Genomic DNA, 20,153 nt, shown 5'->3' on the forward strand with positions numbered 1-20,153 from the left:
ATCCAGCTGACCCTGCTCCCTAGCATGTGTCCTATCCTCGTTAAAGCCTCTATGGCAACACAGCTCTAGCAAGTACATGCCCAAACACCTCTAATTTTTGCAAAGCATAACATGTGACATAGTACTGAGCCCCTCTTTGAAGAGAAGACAAAAGCTCCCTTGTTTTTCATTGTAAATTGCATATCTGAACACATAATGCTCCTCTATCTCCATCTTTAAAGTCCTGCATAGTCTGCATATCTGCTCCTCTCGAGGTATGCCCTCAGCTCTCCTTGTCTCTATCCCAAGGCACTGGGACGACTGCTCACTTGACCAATGGCAATCCTCATGTCATGGGATGTCTCTATAGAGATAACTACGTTTCTCCATGAACCCATCCTTGGTAACACAAAAAAATTTCTCTAGTTTGTGGAGAGAGAGAGAGATATATAGATATACGTTGAAGTTCTCAAAGCGAAGAAACTGCCCATAAGATGGTAAGTGCGAGTATTGTGGTGGAAGATTCACAGCATTATGAAATTAAAAAATAGATAAAGACTATGAGGTAAGTTGAGAAGAAGCTGATGGACAACGAAGGCATGATATGCAAACCCTGATAAGGTTGCATAGCCCTTTCAAGACCTTGTCTGGTGACTTTACATGAGGGAGATCCAAACTCATAATCACCAGAAATTGAAATGTTCTTTTGCTCCCAACGAGAGGGTTCTAGTGATTTGCATGGAGGATGGTCTCTTCTGCTGAGCTTTGGGCATTTCATCTGCCTGTCATCATCCGATGGCCTCTAGCAGCAGATTACTGTGTGCAACAGTGGAGCATTATATGAGAGAGAGAGAGAGTGGACATTTTATATAATTAAGGATGAAATGATTATTAGCTTAGTAGTAATAAATGAGGCACAATTCAAAACCCAGTACCAACACATTACGGAGTATTTAGCTGGTCCGGAGAATGGACTTGATGAAGTACAACAATGGCAGTGGCAGTAGCAGTGGGCAGGGCAGAAAGTGGGCAAGATATTTAGAGGCTGGTAGCACATGCTGGGATTTTCAAACCAAAACAGCTGGGAGATGAAAACTAAAAGGATTTAGCAGAAGAGGTCGGGAGGAACACTGATGGATGATTCTTGATTTATATAGCCCATGTCACACATGAACAAAAAATGGGTCTTAGCCCACATTACATCTTTAAGAGAGACTCTTTGCTGGAGTCATGGAAGAGTCTCGACTCATTGTTCTCCTCCTCTTTCAAGAAAAAAGAAATCATTCTCTCTCATTGCATTTCAATGCTTACTTTCCTATAACTCTCTAGATTTTCATAATGCAACCCGTGCTCTCTTCAAGTACTAGCTCCTCCATGTTTGCCTTAGTAGGCCTCACTTTGTGACAAAAAGTATTTTATAGAGCATTTGAGATCTGTTATAAGCTCTGATTAATCTTCAAAACTTCGCATGAAAAACCAAAACATGTGAAACATCCATAATGCCGAAACACCTGCAACGCCCATATTTGACATGAGTCTCAGTGCCACACTGACATGCAAATGCAAATAAAATCTTCTTCAAATGTACGTGTATGTGCATACAAGTGCTTGAGCATGCCTCTGCATGGACCTCTGGGGAGCCCCAAGAGCCATGCTTGCAAGTGTGCTCATCCTTGTGAATACACATACATGGACAATGGCATAAGACGATTGAACCTTCATGTATAACAATAAGAAAGACTACTGAGAGAGGAGGAAATTTTTGAAAAAGGAAACAAAACTAACCAGTTCTGCAAAGCTTGGACTCGTTGCATTGTTCCAAGACAACAACGATGGCTCTTCTTGTTAACCACAGCAATCAGTCTGTTCAAGAACTGGCCAAAAACAAAGGCATGTATCAGAGTTCCACTGTCCCACCGATGTGAGAAGAAGTCATTGCACGCATGGTTGAATCTATCACACTCTCACTCTCAATGTCTGGACCATTGCCTTGTAAAGTTTCCACACCGGGCTTGTCTGCAAATCAAGGGTCATCAGTTAGCACACCAAAAATTGTACCCAAAAAAATCAACTTAATTTAAATGTATGACCTTTCTTTTCAGAGCAAAGACAACAATGTCAATAAGAAGACCTGCTTACTAACCAGCTATGGAAGCTTTAACCGGTTGCCTTGGTCGAACTTTTATTGTCTTTCCTTTGAAGGTGTAATACTTCCAAGCTGGAGGATATTTTTCAATAAGTTCACCTTGCTTGTCTGGCAGTCCTAGCTGTCTATATGCTTCTTTGACCATTTCCAATGTATCTTTGTCTGGTTTCATTCTAAGCATTTCCATCTGTTCAAATACCTTTTGCAAAGGGCATATAATTCAGGTTATAGGCTTGAAAAAACCTCAATATTATGGACATAAAAAAACATATTGAAGGGAATAGCAAGATGATGCAACTTGGAAGGCCTTTCTATGAAAGAATTGTGTGGGATAAGGAACTTTCTTTTTTTTGGGGGGGGGGGGGGGGGGAGAGAGAGAGAGAGAGAGAGAGAGAGATTTATTAACGTCTATTAAAGACCCAAAGGGTCTATGACACCAAAAGGTAGCACATGTAATCCATGAGTATACTGAGTGTCAACAAAACATGAAAGTAAAAAAGCCCAGTATCCCAAAAAACAACGCCCCCGGAGGAGGGTCCAGATCTCAGGGCTCGAGGGTGTCTAGCTATCTGAAGAATCTGTGCTCTCTCTCTTTGAGGATTCCATGTGTGGTGAGCACCCGTCGGGGGAGGAGAGTACTCTCCCCTAGTGTCCAAAAGGCTTCCATGAGCTGGCTGTACCCTCGGAGTGCGAACTGTCATACCGTAGGAGCCAAAGAAATAAGTAATGGCTGCTTGGGTGGTATCACATAGCACCTGCATCCCTCTCTACAACCTCAGCAGTGCCTCTCGGTGGGGGCGCATCTCGAGCAAGAAAAGCCCCATGCATCTTTGGCCTCTGTAGGTGAACTAAACCTACCTCACCTTCACCATATCTTGTTCCCATGTAACACCCACACCAAATCCTCCTATTTCCACTTTCCCCTTCATTCAATCTACATTTCACGCACATCCACTTTCAACACAATCTTAACTGCCGATTTTGTTATGATTCGCAGACTAATGTGTGAGCAGCCTCTAAAAGGGGTTGTGTATGTGTAAACTTATTCATGTGCAAGTGTGTGTGAACAGTGTCAACACCCCCTTATATCTAGATAAGATAAGTGTGACCTGTGTCATGTTTGTGTTTGTTAGTGTGATTTGTTTGGGTCAAAAGATAAAGATTGTAAATGTACATAAGGACATGTACTTGGTGCAAGATTATTATCAATGAAGTATCTAATTGAGTCGTGCCACATATGCTCTCTTTCATTTCATCATGTTTACTCTGCACATCGGGTGTATGTACATGTACTTTGGTCAAATTTAGTGACCTACACGTTATATTGAAGTACTCATGCAGTAGCCACAGAAGATATTGTTGTGTTACACGTTGCATACAGAAATTGTATGTTGCAATTTTTTGATTGTTGCAGGAAAACATCTATAGTGACGGAATCAATCAGATTGTCAGTGAAAAGCTGGATAAGAACAACTTCCATGCTTGGAAGTTTAGAATGACCAATTTCCTTATGGGTAAAAGATTTTGGGACTATGTCGAAGGAGACAATGAGAAGCCTCCAAAGTTGTATAAAGAGAATGCCACTCCAACAGACATAAAGGCATTCAAGGATAGAAATCAGGGTGCAAGGAAAGTCATGTATTAGCTTTCCATTAGTGTGACAGTCACCATAGCAAAAGTCATCTCTCTCTTTCTCTCTCTCGCATCTCACCTACCTCACTGTCTGCACAGCAATACCACTCCCCACCATGCACAGTCAACATGGTAGCAGAGCCTCTCCACAACCTCGCTGCAGTGCAACCTCTCCCGGCTCTGGGTCCATCACCACCGCTTCTAGTGCCCAAGGAAACACCTCCGCTTGCTCCACTCCACCAAGCCGGCATACCTAGTGGACAGCGTTCCAACTCCATCCAACTGGTGTGGCTAGTGGACAGTTTGCCACCTCCGCCCGGGTAGCGCCTCCACTGCACAGGTAACTGCCGTGTCCAACCACCCATCGCCTCCCTCCGGTTCCTGCTCCCACCCACCGGTTTCCACTACCGCTTGGTCTTCTACCTCTACCTGCCAATTGCTCAACCAGTACGCCATCTGCACAGCCCCAATTTGTTGCCTTCTCCGTGTGCTCTCGTCAACTTTAGTACTCACATTAGCAGCAGTTTTCTCGACGACGTATGTGCTTGAAGTGCCACAGTCATTGACTTCAACAATTTTTTGGGACTTCCCATTCATTAGGTGCATATGTCTAATAATTACCCACTTCAGGAGACCAACAAAGCTCGCCTGGCAAATCGAAAAATTCAATGGGAGCAACTTCCCAACATGGCAAATGAAGATGTGTCTCCTAATGATGAGAGATGGCGTCTGGAATGTGGTCAACGGCACAGACCTCAAACAAAGTGATGGTGTCACCATTTGGTCCCTTCACCAGTCTTGAGCAGTGTTAAACACGCTGAGAAGAACTAAGATGTGAATGGGGATTTTCCACAGAAGAAAGCTGGAGCATTAACTAGCAAAGTTTGGCTTGAAAGATGGCTATGCAACATGAGCACCATGGGATTTTTATCAATAAAGTGACTTATAATGTTTATAAGTCTATGTGTTCACACATCATTAAGAACGGGCCAGACTTATTATTATTTTGGGCATGTATATGTGGACACGGGAGGCGCCTAAAGCAAACTTGGGCTACAAGCTTGGGAAAAGCACAAAAAGTTGATATTTTGGGCTGAAACTTGGGCATCAAGCCAAGAAAAGCATAAAGTTGATATTTTTGGCCAAGTTCAGCTATTTTGGGCTAAAACGAAAAGAACAACTATTATTGAGCTAGTCAACTCTATTTAGCTAGGGGCTGTTTTTGATCAACAAGCGCTCATCCTCTTGGCCGACTGTAGCTTTCCCTCTCTCTCTCCTTTCTTGCACTGGCCATACAGCATCTCTCCATCTCCTCTGTACGCGGACCGTACAGCTGGTACAGCAGTGTCCGTTCTTTCTCTCAGGAGCTGGCCATCCAGCAGCAGCAGTACCCACACATGTGACAGCTGCCAACAGTTCTCGCCTTGTTATGGGCTGATTTGGGGCTATTTTGGAGGAAGTTTGGGACAGTTTTGAGAGCTTTTCAGGGGCTGATTTGAGGTTCTGTTTCAGGGCTATTTTTGGCTCCGTACCGGGCTGATTTATGGACTGTTTGTAAGCTGATTCATGGGACTGTTTTGGGACAGTTTTCGGATAGCTTTTCATGCTGTGTTTGTATCTTGGCATAGGATAGGTATATGGGCAAGAGATTTGCTGATGCTTTGTGGAAAATCCGGTGCTATATGCACCTGCACCTTGGTTTATTGTAAAAGCTTCTCTCTCAATAAAAAAGTTCCTAGGGGGGGTGCGACCGTTCCGGCTCAATGCAGTGTTATTGTATTGTTTATGGTTCTTCCGATGTGTTTCCATGCTCTGTCTAATATTTTAAGTGTTGGTTTATTGTTCTGGGTCCCTGATTTCGACGGTATCACAACAAAGGCTTTCTCGGAAGCAAGAGGCTTCCTTCCAACAATGAGAAAGAGAGAAGATCAGAAGTGGAGACTACACTGACCAACAGTTTTGCTATTGAGCTTATGGAAGCTGTCAGGAGCATGAGCAGTAGACAGCTTGGTCTAAGGATTTATGGATTCACACATTTTATCCTCAGAATATGGAGTTTGTTTATGTGCCCGTGTTCATCACTCTTTCCATAAGGATTATTGTGGATTATAAATCAACTTTATGAGCAAGCTATATGGAGCTCTCTCTCAACATATCTTTTGCGTATGCTGAGGAGCTATTTCTTTTGGCTTCATGACGAACCTGGCAAGAAAAGCTAAGTATACTTTGAGTTCTGCTTTTTGCAAATTTTTGTAAGTGTTTTTGGATACTTGACCCTTGTATGCTTGTACAAGGACAATTGTGTGTTGTTTGTTTGCCTTGAACTATTTCAGGTAAACATTATGGTTGAAAAGCCTGGTTTATATGGTTTTTCTTATGGATATGTCCAAGGACTATGGACAAAGTTTCTAGCATATCTTTGTTCGAGGATTTATACATATACGATGCTTTGTCGCATCTACATGGTTATCATTGGCTTGGTAATTCTTGGGCTTTATATACAGTTCTTTGGCTCCTTTTACTTGGATGGAGTATGTTTTTGACTCCCCTTTATTTGGAATGCAGTGGACTTATGAAACTCATGGATCGAGGATTTTTCTATGGATTTCTATTGGCGGCCTAAATGCCTGTAAAAATATTGGCGACTGAAATGCCTGTAAAACTATCTGTTGTTGACATGTTTATGGAGAACCAGGATATTTATGCATGTGACTCATTCTCATCTTATGTTCTACACTCGAGCCCACCTCTCCCTTCCAGGTCTGTGATCAGGATACCACCATGAATTGCACGCGGTAGAGTGAACTTGAGCCCACCTAAAGGTGTGTGGTCAGAGTACCAACACAGAGTGCATGTGGTTTTGTGAACTTAAGCCCATCTCTCCTCCAAAGTGTATGTTCTGAGTACCGACATGGAGTGCATGTGGTAGAGTGGACATGACGCTTTGTTGGCAAGGGACTTATGTCTACGCCCAAGGGTCATGTGATCTAACATCTCGTTGGCAGGGGACTGTGTGTACGCCAACTGTGGATGGATTCATTCATGGAAGGTTGTAACCCTAGTAAGTATCGCATGAACTCATGGAAGGGTAGTTGCCTTGGTGAGTGAAGCCTCGTGGAAGGGGAAACCCTATCGCTCCTTCCTAATCGTAGCAGCATAAAACAAAACAAAACAAAAAAAGAAACAGAGAACAAACAAGCATATGAAAGAAAGCATATAAAATAAAGCATCACATTCATGCCTTTCTCGCACCATGTACTTGCTTATGGTCGGCTCTTTATTAGGGTTTCTTTACTATTGAGAGCTTCAAGGGTGAGTCTCATCTAGGTCGACTTTTATTTTTTTCCCTTGCTTTTTGCTCTTTTCTTATTTCTCAAGGCAAGGGAAGCTCTTAAAGCCATAGGACAGTTGTTGTCCTTTGGCCATGGGCAGCCCTACATTTGCAGGTTGTACATGCCAGAGAGAGAGAGAGAGAGAGAGAGAGAGAGAGAGAGAGAGAGATATTAACGTCTACGAGAGGCCAAAGTCGGCCTATGAGACAAAAAATAATACAACTGTGTTCTTCCGATCGTCGGAAGAAAAAGAAAAAGAAAGAAAAGAAAAAGTGTGCATGTGTCTGGATACTACTGTGAATCATCATGGATCGGTGGAGCCCATATACAAACAATATAAAGGGGGATGGGGATGTGGACATAGCAGCTAGGTACGGGACGGGACGTATAATACGGCAAAGTGTAATACGCGTATTATACGTCTTTTTCGCGGGGCCAAAATAAAAAACGCCGTTTTTTTTTAAATAAAAAACACTAGTTTAATTACATTTGGTCGAGACATGTCACATACATGTTTAAAGTTGAAACTTGAAGTGTTGAACTTTAAGACTCAAGACTGGAGTTATAACTTATGAACTTATGAACGTTTAAACTTTAAACTTTAATTTTGAAAGACAAGGAGAGACTTGAGTTATGAATCATTATCATGCTTAAAGAGATTAGAGAATACAAGATAATCATGAAATGTACTGAGTACTCATGAATCTAAAATCACAAAATGGGAATCTTGAATCCTGAATCCTAACATAAATAAGGACGAAGCTGCAACATAATAACAATGAACATATGTCATACATAAATGATAAAAATGAGCCACTAGTCTGTAGATACTGGAATGTGGCATACAAAATGTGACTCATGAGTCATTCATCAGAGTCAAGACTCGGACTCTGAGCTAGAATCATCCCCACCATGGTCACGGTCATGCTCATCCTCCTCACTAATGCTGGCCTCTCCCTCTCGCTCGGGCTCTGCCTCTGTCCCTGCCTCTGCCTCTGCCCCTGCCTCTGTCTCAAGGCCCCTGCCCCTGGCTCTACCTCTGCCCCTGCCTCTGCCTCTATCCCTGCCTCTGTCCCTGCCTATGGTGCCGGTCCTCGTGCGAGTCTGATGTGCAAAAGAGGCTCTCTCTGCTGCAAGGAAAGCCCACACTTCATCTTCTTCGTCACGACGGTGCACTAGCTCCTCCATGCGAATCTCAACCTTGAAAGTGTCGGGATTGATCTCATTGATTGCTTTCATTTTTTCCCTCTTTCGAAGAAGCTTCAGATTGGAATTGACAAAGACAAGACGCTTTAATTGTGCAGGCAACAAGCAATTTCTTTTCTTTGTGTGTATGGCCGCAAACAAGCTCCAATTTCTCTCACAAGCGCCGGAGGAGCAATCTTGTGAGAGAACCCTCATAGCAATGCGCTGTAGCTCGGCACAGTCACCACCATACTTCTCCCACCAACTAACAGGTTTAAGCTGGGCATCTCGAAGACTAGCTCGTGGTGAGCCAAAATCAACATCATGCATGTCGCAAAACCGAAGAAGCTGGGTCTCGAGAAGATCTTGCGTTATTGGGTCTCTCTCCACTTTGGTGGTGTACTCTCTCCATCCCACATTTAGCTCGCGATCATGTCTCTGAGCATCTTGTCTCCAAAGTGGATGCAAGATGTGGCTCACAGCATGAATTGGACGATGAAACCAATCCCATCGTGTTTGCCATATCTCCTTGATTTCATCCATCCTTTTGACATAGAAGTTTAGAACAAAAGACAATAAATTGAAATCTAGAATACATTATATGAAAAAAGACTCAAGAGTCAAAAGCAAAGAACGACTTACATCCTACAACTTGCAAGTAACATACCTATTATCATCAAAGAGGTTGCTTGCATTGAAGGCCGCGCCCACCTTCTCCATGAACGCATAGATGAGGCCCATGGTGCATCCCTCCGAGTCGCTAAGGCGTAGTGCTGCGATCAATGGCTCCATGAATGCTACAATGCACTCCGCATCATGCCAAAAGACTGCCTCATAGATGAGATCCTCAAATCTTTTGCCCTTTTCGGTGCGGCTACCATCCCATGAAATCCATCTGTCATCCGTAATCATACGCCGCAAACCACGTCGACATTTTACCAATTTTTGGAGGACAATGAAGAGGTAGGCAAAGCGGGTACTTGAAGGCTTTACGAGCTCCGTCTCACAATTTGCCCGATAGATACCAAGAGCTCGTTGCTTTCTTGTCACATAGTTTACCATAAACTCAGCCTTCTTCACCACATCCGCCACCCATGGTATGGCTCCCACATCTTCAATTAGAAGATCAATCGAATGCGAAGCACAAGGAACCCAACTGATTTGTGGATAGTCTCTCTCCACTAGTGCGCCGGCAGCCTTGCAATTGGATGCATTATCTGTGACTACCGCAACCACATTCTCGCTTCCCACTTGTTCTATTGCTGCCTTTAGATGCCCATAGATAAATTCAGCTGTATGTGCCTCCTCGGAGCCATCTATGACAGTCAAGAACATGGTGCCGAGACAACAAGAGACAAGGATATTTAAGAGAGGACGGCGTTTGGTGTCCGACCACCCGTCACACATAATAGTACACCCATACCTTGCCCATGCCGCCCGTATTGGTGCTAGCTCCTTCTCAATGTCCATGACCTCTGCCTTCAATTCTTTGGTGCAAAGAATCTCATATGATGGAGGCTTGAATGTGGGCCCCGCATCCGCCACCGCACTAAGCATGTGTAGAAAAGCCGGCTTGCGAGCATGGTCAAAGGGCACATTGCACTCGAAGAAGTATTGCCGAACTCTTCGTCTTGCATTCTCATGCTTGATTTTGGCCCAACTTTGTTGAAGAGACTTCTTTGGCACATTTGGAGGTGGAGGGCTTGGGGTGAAAGATGGATGTGCACCACCGCTATGTGGATGAAAAGAGGCTAGAGCTCGAGAAGAACCGGCAACTGATGATGCGGGAACATCCTGTTGTGGTGAAGTCTGGGAGAAATCTATGATGGAAGGTGCCGTACCTTGAACCTCAACTCGGGCTCTCTTTCTGGCACGAACAACACTTGGATCTTCACCCAATTTTTGAATGACATCATCGAGAATGTCGCTGGGACACACATCAACTCCCTGGCCAGTAATGTGGAGAAGGTGAGCTCTAACACGCGGTGCACTGCCGGTGTAGACAATGTTGCAATGCTTGCACCGCCAATTTTTGTCGGCCTTGTTCTCGATCACTTCATCCCCATACCGCTAATTTCTTTCTCCCCATGTTGTGTCTCACACGAGTGCCACCACCTGCGTAGCCTGTAGGTAGTAATAAGTATGCGTGTGTGAGTGTGTATGTAATATGTATTGAGACGAGAGAGAGAGAGAGAGAGAGAGAGAGAGAGAGAGAGAGAGTTATGTTGCTGCCTTGGGGGCCTGAGCAAGGGTGGGTGGGGGGACGGGCCCGACCGAACAGATGTGAGAGAGACAGGGAGTACCGTGCCAGCGGCCAGCACAGCGAGAAAGCGAACGGCGAACGAAGGGAGGAGCGGCGAGCAGGGGCGAACGAGCGGAGATGAATGAGAGAGAGAGAGAGAGAGAGAGAGAGAGAGAGAGAGAGAGTAACGTACCGGGTACCGTACCGGAGAAAGGGGGCGGCAGGAGGAAGCGAACGTGAACTTGGGCGTGCAGGTTCGGGAAGCAGCAGAGCGCACGCGTATCACAAAAAAGCCCAGGCATAACGTTAAACGTTAGCCTGGCAAATTTTTTAATTTAAAAAAAAAACCTCACGTTTTTTTTCAAAAGGACGTTTTTTATCCAAAAAAACGTCCCGTCGAGTATTTTTTATAAAATTCGCGTTTTATAGCTGCTATGGATGTGGATGGAGTGCTAAGGCAAGATGCATCTCTATATGCTGAAGGGGTAGTACAAGCATGCTATGCAGATCTATGTCTAACTCCTGTTCATGGTTCTTCCGCTTTGTTTCCATGCTCTGTCTAATATTTTAAGTGTTGGTCTATTGTTCCAGGTCCCTCATTTCGGTGTCAGATGGAGTGAAAAAGATTCACACGTGGTGTAACATGTGGAAGCTTGGTGGATAGAATCGCTAACTTCAATGTTCAGAATTCAACAATCATTCATGACGATGAGGATAACGCACAACATAGAGAGATGTGCAGAGAGAGAGAGAGAGAGAGAGATTAAGCGTCTACAAAAGACCCAATGGGCCAATGAGACCAAAGTGATACAATAATGTCCATGCCATATCTCATCATGGAATGGAAAATAAAACAGAAAAGAAAACATAAACATAGCTATCTCACTGGGGTGATACAAAATTGTCCATGGAAATTCATCATGGAATACCAAGAGTATAGAAACATGACAGCAACATCATGTGAGGATTACTGTTATTACTTAGTATTTCATCCACTATCTGTGTATTTAAGACTAAAACTGAAAGTAGACTCGAACACAGATGTTTGATTGATTGATTGAAACTGTGATACAACAGGCTCCTTATATAGGAGTCCAAGAGACACGAATGAAAAGACACATCCCATGACCAATAGTCATGACTCTAGGTGAAGAGACACATCCTTTGGACGAATAGCTACAACCATTGGGTGAAGAGTTGCAACCTTAGAGCGAAGGGGTGTGACCAGTCGTCGAAGGAGTGTGGCTCTTGATGAAGAGGCATGTCTCTAGAGCGAATAGTCGTGACCATCCGAGTGTGGGGTCCTCTGTAATCATGTCACTTCAGTATCTGTAACCATAAGGAGACTGTGTATAATGAACTAAGTCACAATCGTGACATTCCCTCCCATTTAAAATAAAACCCAGGGGTAGTTGTTGAGACTCTGGAAGAAGGGAAATGATTGAATTGCTTCTGCATCCAAAGCTCTAGCTGCTAGATCCCATGTCATGGCATTATTGTTGACCATAACAATCTTGTATATACCAAACTGAATATTAATTGCATCTGCAACTTGTCTCATCTTTACCAAAAGCATGAGAATCATATCTGTAACTTGAGTAGAACTTTTGTTAACATCATTGGTAACTTCGAGCTTTGTGCAAGAAAAGGTTGAATCTTCATTTGCCTTCAGAGAAACCATAAGCAAACTGTAGTGAGTCTCCAATATCAAGGATTGTGTCACCAAACTTTGCATTTGGTTAGTGACCATCATTTGGAAATCTAAAAGGGATTCCATTGGCTTGTCAGTAACACGGATGTCTTCAAGGGTTGTCGTAGATGAATAAGAAATATCTTCCATATGGTTTTCTTTGCTTAGAAAGTTGTTCTCGGGACAAGTTATGTTCAAAGATTCATTTGCAACGACTGAAGTGATGCTGCAAGAGTCTGCGTCTGATTTATCCTTCGCACCACTGAAGGTAAGGATTGGAGTCTTCATTTTTGAAGAAGAATCATCATTCCCCACGGCGTCAAGTATCTGGTCAGAGGCAAAGACTCCGTTTTGCACGGGCGGTGACGAGGCTATTGCTTCTGCCTGGGTCACAGCAAGAAAAGGAGTTGTGGACATTGTATTTGTCACACATGTACAAGAATCTTCTGAATCTTCAGCTTTCTCAGAGCAGGTATTAAGGCTTCCAATGTAGAAGGGGGAGGTTGAGGTTGTTTGCACCTCTTAGACCTCTCAAGGATCCTCTTGCACAACGTGAGAATAAGTAAGTCTTCAACACTGCTACCAACAGCTTGCAAGGACTTGAATGTAGGGCATTGCTCGCGAGGGGAAACTTGTCCAACGTCGCAGCGTTCACGACCGAGTACTCGACTAGGGTCGGACACACGTGCCACTAAGTAAGCCCATCTTGATATGGCTGATTTCTTTCCAAGATGTGATCCTTTGGAAGCTTCATGTTGCTGCTTCTGTTGCTGATGATTCCAATAAGAAGTTGGTTGCTTAGAACCGTAACATTTCCAAGAATATCCATGTTGAGGCTTGCGTTGCTCGCACGAAGATACTTTGTGTCTGGTTGTCTCTGAAGAACCATGCTTAAGGTGAAAGAATTTTTGTTGAGAAACATGTTGAAGCTCATCGATACGAGCTTTTGGTTGTTGATGGAACATGGCTTCAAACCGCTGGAATGCAGCTTGTTGTTGTGCATTTTGTTGCTCCAAGGATTTGTTTATAGCCATCAATATGGAGACCATCTCTTGATCATAACAGTGTTCACCGCATCTATCCGGCACTCAGATAATCCTGGGGCAAATGTGATGCCTGTGGTGCAGGAATTGGAACTGGTGCGGGAACTGGTTCGGGCGTCGGAGCAGGTTTTGGGACGGGTACTGCCTTTGGAACAGGTTCGGGCTCTGGGTCGGGGAATCGGGAATAATGATCACCTCTGGCTCCGACAAGGGCGAATCTGGGATGACAATAATCTCCTGTGAAGGGAGAGGATTCGCCGGCAGTTCGTCTTTGGGAACCTCGTCTACATACGAGAGATACGGAACTGGCACATCGAAAACTTCGTCTGCCATTGCGCGCGCAGGATGGTACTTGCAGATGGGCCAGCGCTGGAGGAGAGAGAGCGAACCTAAGAACGCTGGAGGAGAGAGAGCGAACCTGGGAAGTGGCTGGCAGAATTCGCAGATGAAGCCACATGCTGTCGTTGGCCCCTTTTTTTTTTGCGCTGGTCGGCGGCTGGGTTTCCTTGCGCTGGCGGGCTTCCTTGCGCTGGCGCTGGCCGTTAGGTGCTGGCTGCTTTACGTGGCTGGTAGAGCCACGTGTAATAAGGCTTAGTATAAGCCTTAAATCATAAGGCTATTGGTTTTTTTTTTTTTTAGATCCACGTGGCAATGCACGTATTAATGTAATGTATTGTTTTTTTTTTGTTGTTGAAAGGTTGACGCTTCGCCGACTGGAAGGATGCGCCGCTTCGAAGGCTGGATCACATCGCCGACTGGAGGGTGCGCCTCTTCGAACAGTGTGCCACCAGCAGTCGCTGCATGTATTAAGGAGGCTCACAACCGGCAGCCATTCTCAGCAAACAAGAGCGCAGGTTGGCAGCAACCAAGGCGAAGAGAGGGGGGGGCTCCATATTCAGCAGCGAAAGGGGCAGTTCCTGCCATGTTGCGAACTCCGAACACCACAGGTCAGCAGGGAGGGAGGGTATTCCGGAAATACAGCAAGGGGTCCCTCTCTGCTATACACACAATACGTGTATATGGGTGTGAGACCTTGTGTGCTTGTTTACATTACTGCAAGCAAGGATTCACACCAAGTCCACCATCGCTCTGCTTCTTCCATACAACACCGGGTAGGGGAGTAGAGCAGAGAGGGTGAGAGGCTCACAACCGTAGGCCCGGGAAAAAATTTTGCTCTGATACCACTGTGAGGATTATTGTTATTACTTAGTATTTCATCCACTATCTGTGTATTTAAGACTGAAACTGAAAGTAGACTCGAACACAGATGTTTGATTGATTGATTGAAACTGTGATACAACAGGCTCCTTATATAGGAGTCTAAGAGACACGAATGAAAAGACACATCCCATGACCAAAGTCATGACTCTAGGCGAAGACACACATCCTTTGGACGAATAGCTGCAAATCGTCGAAGGAGTGTGGCTCTTGATGAAGAGGCATGTCTCTAGAGCGAATAGTCGTGACCATCCGAGTGTAGGGGGTCCTCTGTAATCATGTCACTTCAGTACCTGTAACCATAAGGAGACTGTGTATAATGAACTAAGTCACAATCGTGACACATCAGCTCCGAGTAGATGGTATACCACTCTCCAAAATATCAAGCATGGGGCTAATGTGTATGGCCGAGAAGTCTCCCTCAGCTATGTCACATGGAAAGGTAGCTTGATGGTGGTGGAGCATGTCCTAGATCCGGAGCTGATGAGGTAATCGTGGCCGACGGCCGGGGGCCGAGGGCGTCAGACACGCTGGAGTGTGGAGGCTCGGTTTGAGGAGGTGGAGGACACCGATATAGTGGATCTTGTGGACCCTCCACGAGTTGCTCCGGACCTACCTCACCCGAAACATACTCCAGAGTGGCCCTCAAGTGCTAGCTGTCCAAGGCAAGCCTTAGGTACCTGTGGGGGGAGAGAGAGGGGGAGTCGAACATAGTATTGGGTCCCGAATACCCTCTACAGGGCCCCCACCATGAAAGGTGTATTTGCTTTATTAGAATGACATACAATAACGCAAATCTATCTGATGATCTGTTCTTGACTTTCACTCTTCACCTTGGCTCTAGCACTCCCCTTGGCTATCCTGGCCCTTGGAATATAGCAACCCTTTGTGAATTATGAGATGACTGAATGAATTCTTATGCAGTGCTATTTATAGACCCTTTAGGTGCTGGTTGGCTGGTATAAACGAGGGTTGGCCTGTAGAAAAATACACCATGAGCTGAAAAGTAAAACTGTTTGGTAGCACTTTTCACACCGCTTGCTGGCCCAAATCTGGCCACCCTCTGCACTGTTGTCCAACCATTGCTGAGGCTATCTAGCTTGCACAGGCCCCTGCACTTTCTCCCTCTGCTCGCACGCCGCGCACAAGCCCTCCACTCTGTCTGCGCCATGCCGCCCTTACCCAGTCCACGCTGGGTGCGATCCTCGGCCTCTATCTACTACGCGCCACCCTTGCTTAGTCCGCGTTGTGCGAGACCCTCCACCCACCCTTGCTGTCACCATTTGGTCCCTCACCCGTCTCAACCAGTGTTTTATACACTAGGTAGAACCAAGGTGTGAATGGGGATTTTTCCACAAGAGCAACAAAGCCACAAGATGGAAGACGCCTATGTAAAGCCAAATTTTGTCACAGAACATGTGTGAAGGCTTATCTGGCATATTTCTATTTGAAGGCGATTTACAGGACATGAATTTACAAGCCCCGTATTTTTCCCTATTTTTCCCATTTTTTCCATGGTGTGGATGGATGCCAGATGGTTTGCAGGAGCACCTAGTAGCTGGCCGACTGCATATTCAGCAATCGTGGAGGTGCTGGTGGCTGGCCGACTTGCTCCTACAGTCGTGGAGGCCATTTACTGCTGGCCGATTGCTGTATGCAGTCGTGGAGAGCTTTTTACAGCAGGCCGACTGCATGCATGGGGCATATAAATAGGCCCCATGCCCCCCCACCATTGTGTCATTCAGTTATTTGCGGGATCTTGTGTATAGAGAAGAGTTTACACACCTATCTCTTTGTGTTTCTTGTGCTGTCCATTTTTTGCATTCTACTTGCTCTTGTCAACCCAAGTTTGGTTATCATTTCTGCTGCATATTCTGACAGGGGCGAGTATGCAACCTCCCTCTACACAGTACCAAAGCAGCCACCACTACCGAACCCTCCAAAGCCTTGTCCACCCACTTCTACCTTCTTCACAGCAGAGATGGTGAGGAGGGCCATCAACAGATTGCATACAGGGAGGGCACAGGATCATGAGGGCATTGTAGCCGAGCGTTTCATACATGCTAGAGATATGATTGCAGACTTGCTAGCTCTCATGTTTAATAGAGCCATGTGTGAGGGGTTTCCTGGGACTTGGAGTACTTCCACGATTGTGCTGGTACTCAAGTCTGGAGATCCGAGCCTGCCGACTAACTACCGCACCATTATGATTGGTCACTCGCTAGCGAAGCTATATGCCTCTATTCTTGAGCAGGAGTTGTGCAGATAGGCAGAGAGACAAGGGGTCCAAGCTCAGGGACAGGCCGGTTTCGGAGGAGATTCTCTACTTTGGATCATATCTTTAGCCTCAGGGCTATCATTGAGGAGCGCAGAGCACAAGGGAGGAGGATTTTGTGGATTTCCACAAGGCCTTTGTGCTTATTGCAGACTCACCAGAGGGTATGCAGAGGCACTTGGATACTTTAAATGCTTATGCACAAGACAGTGGGTTCTCAATTAACCTTGGTAAGACCAGGGTTATGGTGTTTAATACTACAGCTCACTGGGTCCAGTGGGTCTGGAGATCAGCGCCTATTTTCACATATGGGCAGGAGACAGTGGAGTATGTTGACTCATACACATATCTTGGAGTGGTGTTCACTGGACCCACATTTTCCATGAGGGGGGCAGCAGAGGCCAGATTGACTAGAGGATATGCAGCACTAGGAGGTCTAGAGAGGATGTGCTCACAGGTACAGTTTCAGGAGCCACGCACTAAGCTGTGGCTTTTGACACGCTGGTCACATCGGCTATGCTATATGGAGTACAGATCTGGGGGACTAGCCTAGATCGTCACAGTCGATCAGGACACATACGATGGATGGAGATCGATGGAGAGACCACTTGTGTCCATGATCTCCAAGAAAATTCGGGCTACGGCCTCGGTATCAAATGAGATTATCAGAGCTGAGATGGGAGCACGACCGATCGTAGTCGAGGCTCTTGCCAGATCAATGTCCTTCATTCATAGCACCTAGGAGCTTCCCCGACACCGGTATGCACAACTTGCTTTAGAGTCCTCTCATCAGCTAGCCATGGAGGGAGACACTTCATGTTGGTATGCGTAGATAGCATCCTGGTTTGAGCTCCATGGGTTCAGTTTAGACAGACTTCCACCCTTCCAGTACTCTCTGGAGACACCTCTCTCACCTTGACACATTCTGAGATTAGTAAAAAAGAGTCATCAGACAACAGGACCTCATTCAGTTGGACACTAGGAGGACATGGCTAGAGCCCTTACACGAGTTGGGGATGAAGATGGCTTTCTTCCATCTTCTCCGCACCACTAGGGATGGCTTTATACTTAGACCGAGCTACACGGATACCCATCTGTCTCATGGATTGCGGTGTAACATTGGGCAGATCCGCACCTCTTCACATGAGTTAGAGATAGAGACACGCAGATTTAGAGGCATACCTCCAAGGGACAGGATTTGTCAGATTTGTTGGATAGAGCCAGAGACGAAGGAGCACTACATCTGTCGCTGCACAGCATATTATGAGATTCGAGGGCACTACCATTGCCTTTTCAAAGAGGGATTTGGACCACTGGCTAGAGTCATGGACTACTGTGATCAGCGATGCTTGGGTTTTTATCTCCTGGAGATCCGCAGGCTCAGAGAGTCCATTAACAAGAGCAGACGCCCGACTGGCAAGGAGTCCACACATAGACAAATTACTGATTTCTTTAGAGGGACTACCCGGGAGGGGGGACAGCCAACAGCCAAGCAGTGGGCACCCCGTGGGACTCTAGTTGAGAGAGCTATCCAGTTGGGCAGATCCAGACGCCCGAGTGTTCGCAGATCCTCACATCATAGACGGTGCCTATACCAGAGCATTCAGAGCATCATTACGAGGCATCGGCCTCGTCTGACCAGGCATCTCACTATGGCAGATATCCACCCCATCCGGTAGAGACCCATGCTAGAGCTCCTAGGATGATTACCACTCCAAGCATATACTGTTGTACTCACTGTCACTTTTGTAGTCCCCCATATTCATGTATTCATGTATCCATGTACTCATGCACCCCATCTTGACTAGTAGCATTAGCTTCCCACTCTCCCTAGTTGCTGCTTCCGGATGCTCCCTACTGATGTATTGTAGGACTAGATACTTACCTTCAGTTCTTCTTTTCTTTTCCAGACAGTGTATCAGATGTCACATGGTTGTAACTTTGGTCTCATAGGTCACTTTGGCCTTTTGAAGATTTCATTTCATTTCTCCCTCTCCTTCTCCTTCTCTCCTGAGCGTTGTCCGTACAGTGGGCAGCAGTCCCTTCTCTTCTAGGCGAGAGCGGACGGGCACGCTTTTTCTCTGTTTTCATGGCCATACAGGACCTTCGGCAGCAGATGCGCTGGCCGTTCAGGTTCTGTTTGCTACCTCTTCACCCAGTCTTCAGCAGGCGGCAGCTTTTCCTTGCTTTCTTGCCAGTTTGCTGGCCGTACAGAAGGGGGTAGTTGCTGGCCATACAGTGGGCAGTGGCCAGATTATCTCTCTGTCCCTCTCCTTCTCTCCTGAGCGCCGTCCGTACAACAAGGTGGGCATCAGTTCTTCTCTCCTAGGCGAGAGTAGACCGGCAGATTTTCTCTTTTGGGTGCATGCCATACAGCAAATCGCTGGTCACACAAATGGGCAGCAGACTGTTCTCAGCAGTGGGCGGTTCAATGTTGGCAGGCGGGGATTCTTATTGTGCTATCCATACCCTGGCCGTGCAGCAAGTACAGCAGGTTCTCTCTTGATTGATCGTATAGAGATTCAGCCGCCAACAGGGCCTATCCGTACAGTCGTACAGGGACAGTACAGGCCACACGTATGAAGCGTAACCGGCCAGCCTTGACGGCAGATTTGGACCAGATTTTGAGAACAGTTTTGCGGGCTGTTTTTGAACTATCTTTGCACAGATCTTCGGAGATCTTTGTGGATCGTGGACTTGCCGAAGTACAGTGGCAGGCCATGCAGTGGTACAGTGGCCAAGCGGGTCTTCTCTCCCCTTTTTGCTCAGGTTGTACAGTGGTACAACAGCTGGGCCATTTCTTCTTCTCTCTTCACCACTCCCTTCTGGGCATTGGTTCACAGGCTGTGTTTGGAGGAATCAAGGACTGTGTACCTGTTTGAGAGCCTCTTCAGGGCTGTTTTGGCAGCGTTGGGTTTGACACCGCTTCGCATCGGGCTATTCATTCCTATTGGCTCTTGGAGCAGTTTGTGCTTTGATTCCTGTGCAAGTGCTTGTTGAGGAAGCTTGTGGAAAATCCGGCGCTGTATGCACCTGCACCTTGGTATCTTGTAAAAGCTTCTATGTGAATAAAGAAGTTCCTACAGGGGGCCGGCCGTTCCGGCTCAGTGCGGTGTTATTGTGTTATATTGCCCGCTCTCTCCGACTCTATTTGGACTATACATTGATGAGATCTCTTATTATATTGGGACACGAGGGGACACAGGAGCCCAGTTGGCTGGCACTTGGATACCTCTGCTCTTATATGCTGATGATATTGTGCTTATTGCAGACTCACCAGAGGGTATGCAGAGGCACTTGGATACTTTACATGCTTATGCACAGGACAGTGGGCTCTCAATTAACCTTGGTAAGACAAGGGTTATGGTGTTTAATACCACAGCTCAGTGGGTCCAGTGGGTCTGGAGATCA

At 45.9% G+C, this 20,153-nt stretch overlaps 1 protein-coding gene across 6 annotated transcripts in view; it reads right to left on the reverse strand.

Annotated features, from left to right (window-relative positions):
* Nucleotides 1-1,109: 1,109 nt before the first annotated feature.
* Nucleotides 1,110-20,153, reverse strand: part of LOC147641101 (pentatricopeptide repeat-containing protein At4g18975, chloroplastic-like) — a 44,890-nt gene continuing 25,846 nt past the window's right edge. For 5 of the 6 annotated variants that reach the window (XM_086818082.1, XM_086818073.1, XM_086818066.1 and 2 more), the window contains 3 exons: nucleotides 2,123-2,324; nucleotides 1,765-1,995; nucleotides 1,110-1,490 (listed from right to left, as the gene is read on the reverse strand). In XM_086818082.1, the coding sequence (XP_086674208.1) occupies nucleotides 1,877-1,995; nucleotides 2,123-2,324 (321 nt within the window). In that variant the 3' untranslated portion in view covers nucleotides 1,110-1,490; nucleotides 1,765-1,876. The remainder of the gene's footprint in view (nucleotides 1,491-1,764; nucleotides 1,996-2,122; nucleotides 2,325-20,153) is intronic. The other variant, XM_086818089.1, reaches the window with a different exon arrangement.

This window comes from Cibotium barometz, chromosome 2, assembly GCF_041138505.1.
Source record: "Cibotium barometz isolate CiBa-2024 chromosome 2, ASM4113850v1, whole genome shotgun sequence".
NCBI classification, from domain to species: domain Eukaryota; kingdom Viridiplantae; phylum Streptophyta; class Polypodiopsida; order Cyatheales; family Cibotiaceae; genus Cibotium; species Cibotium barometz.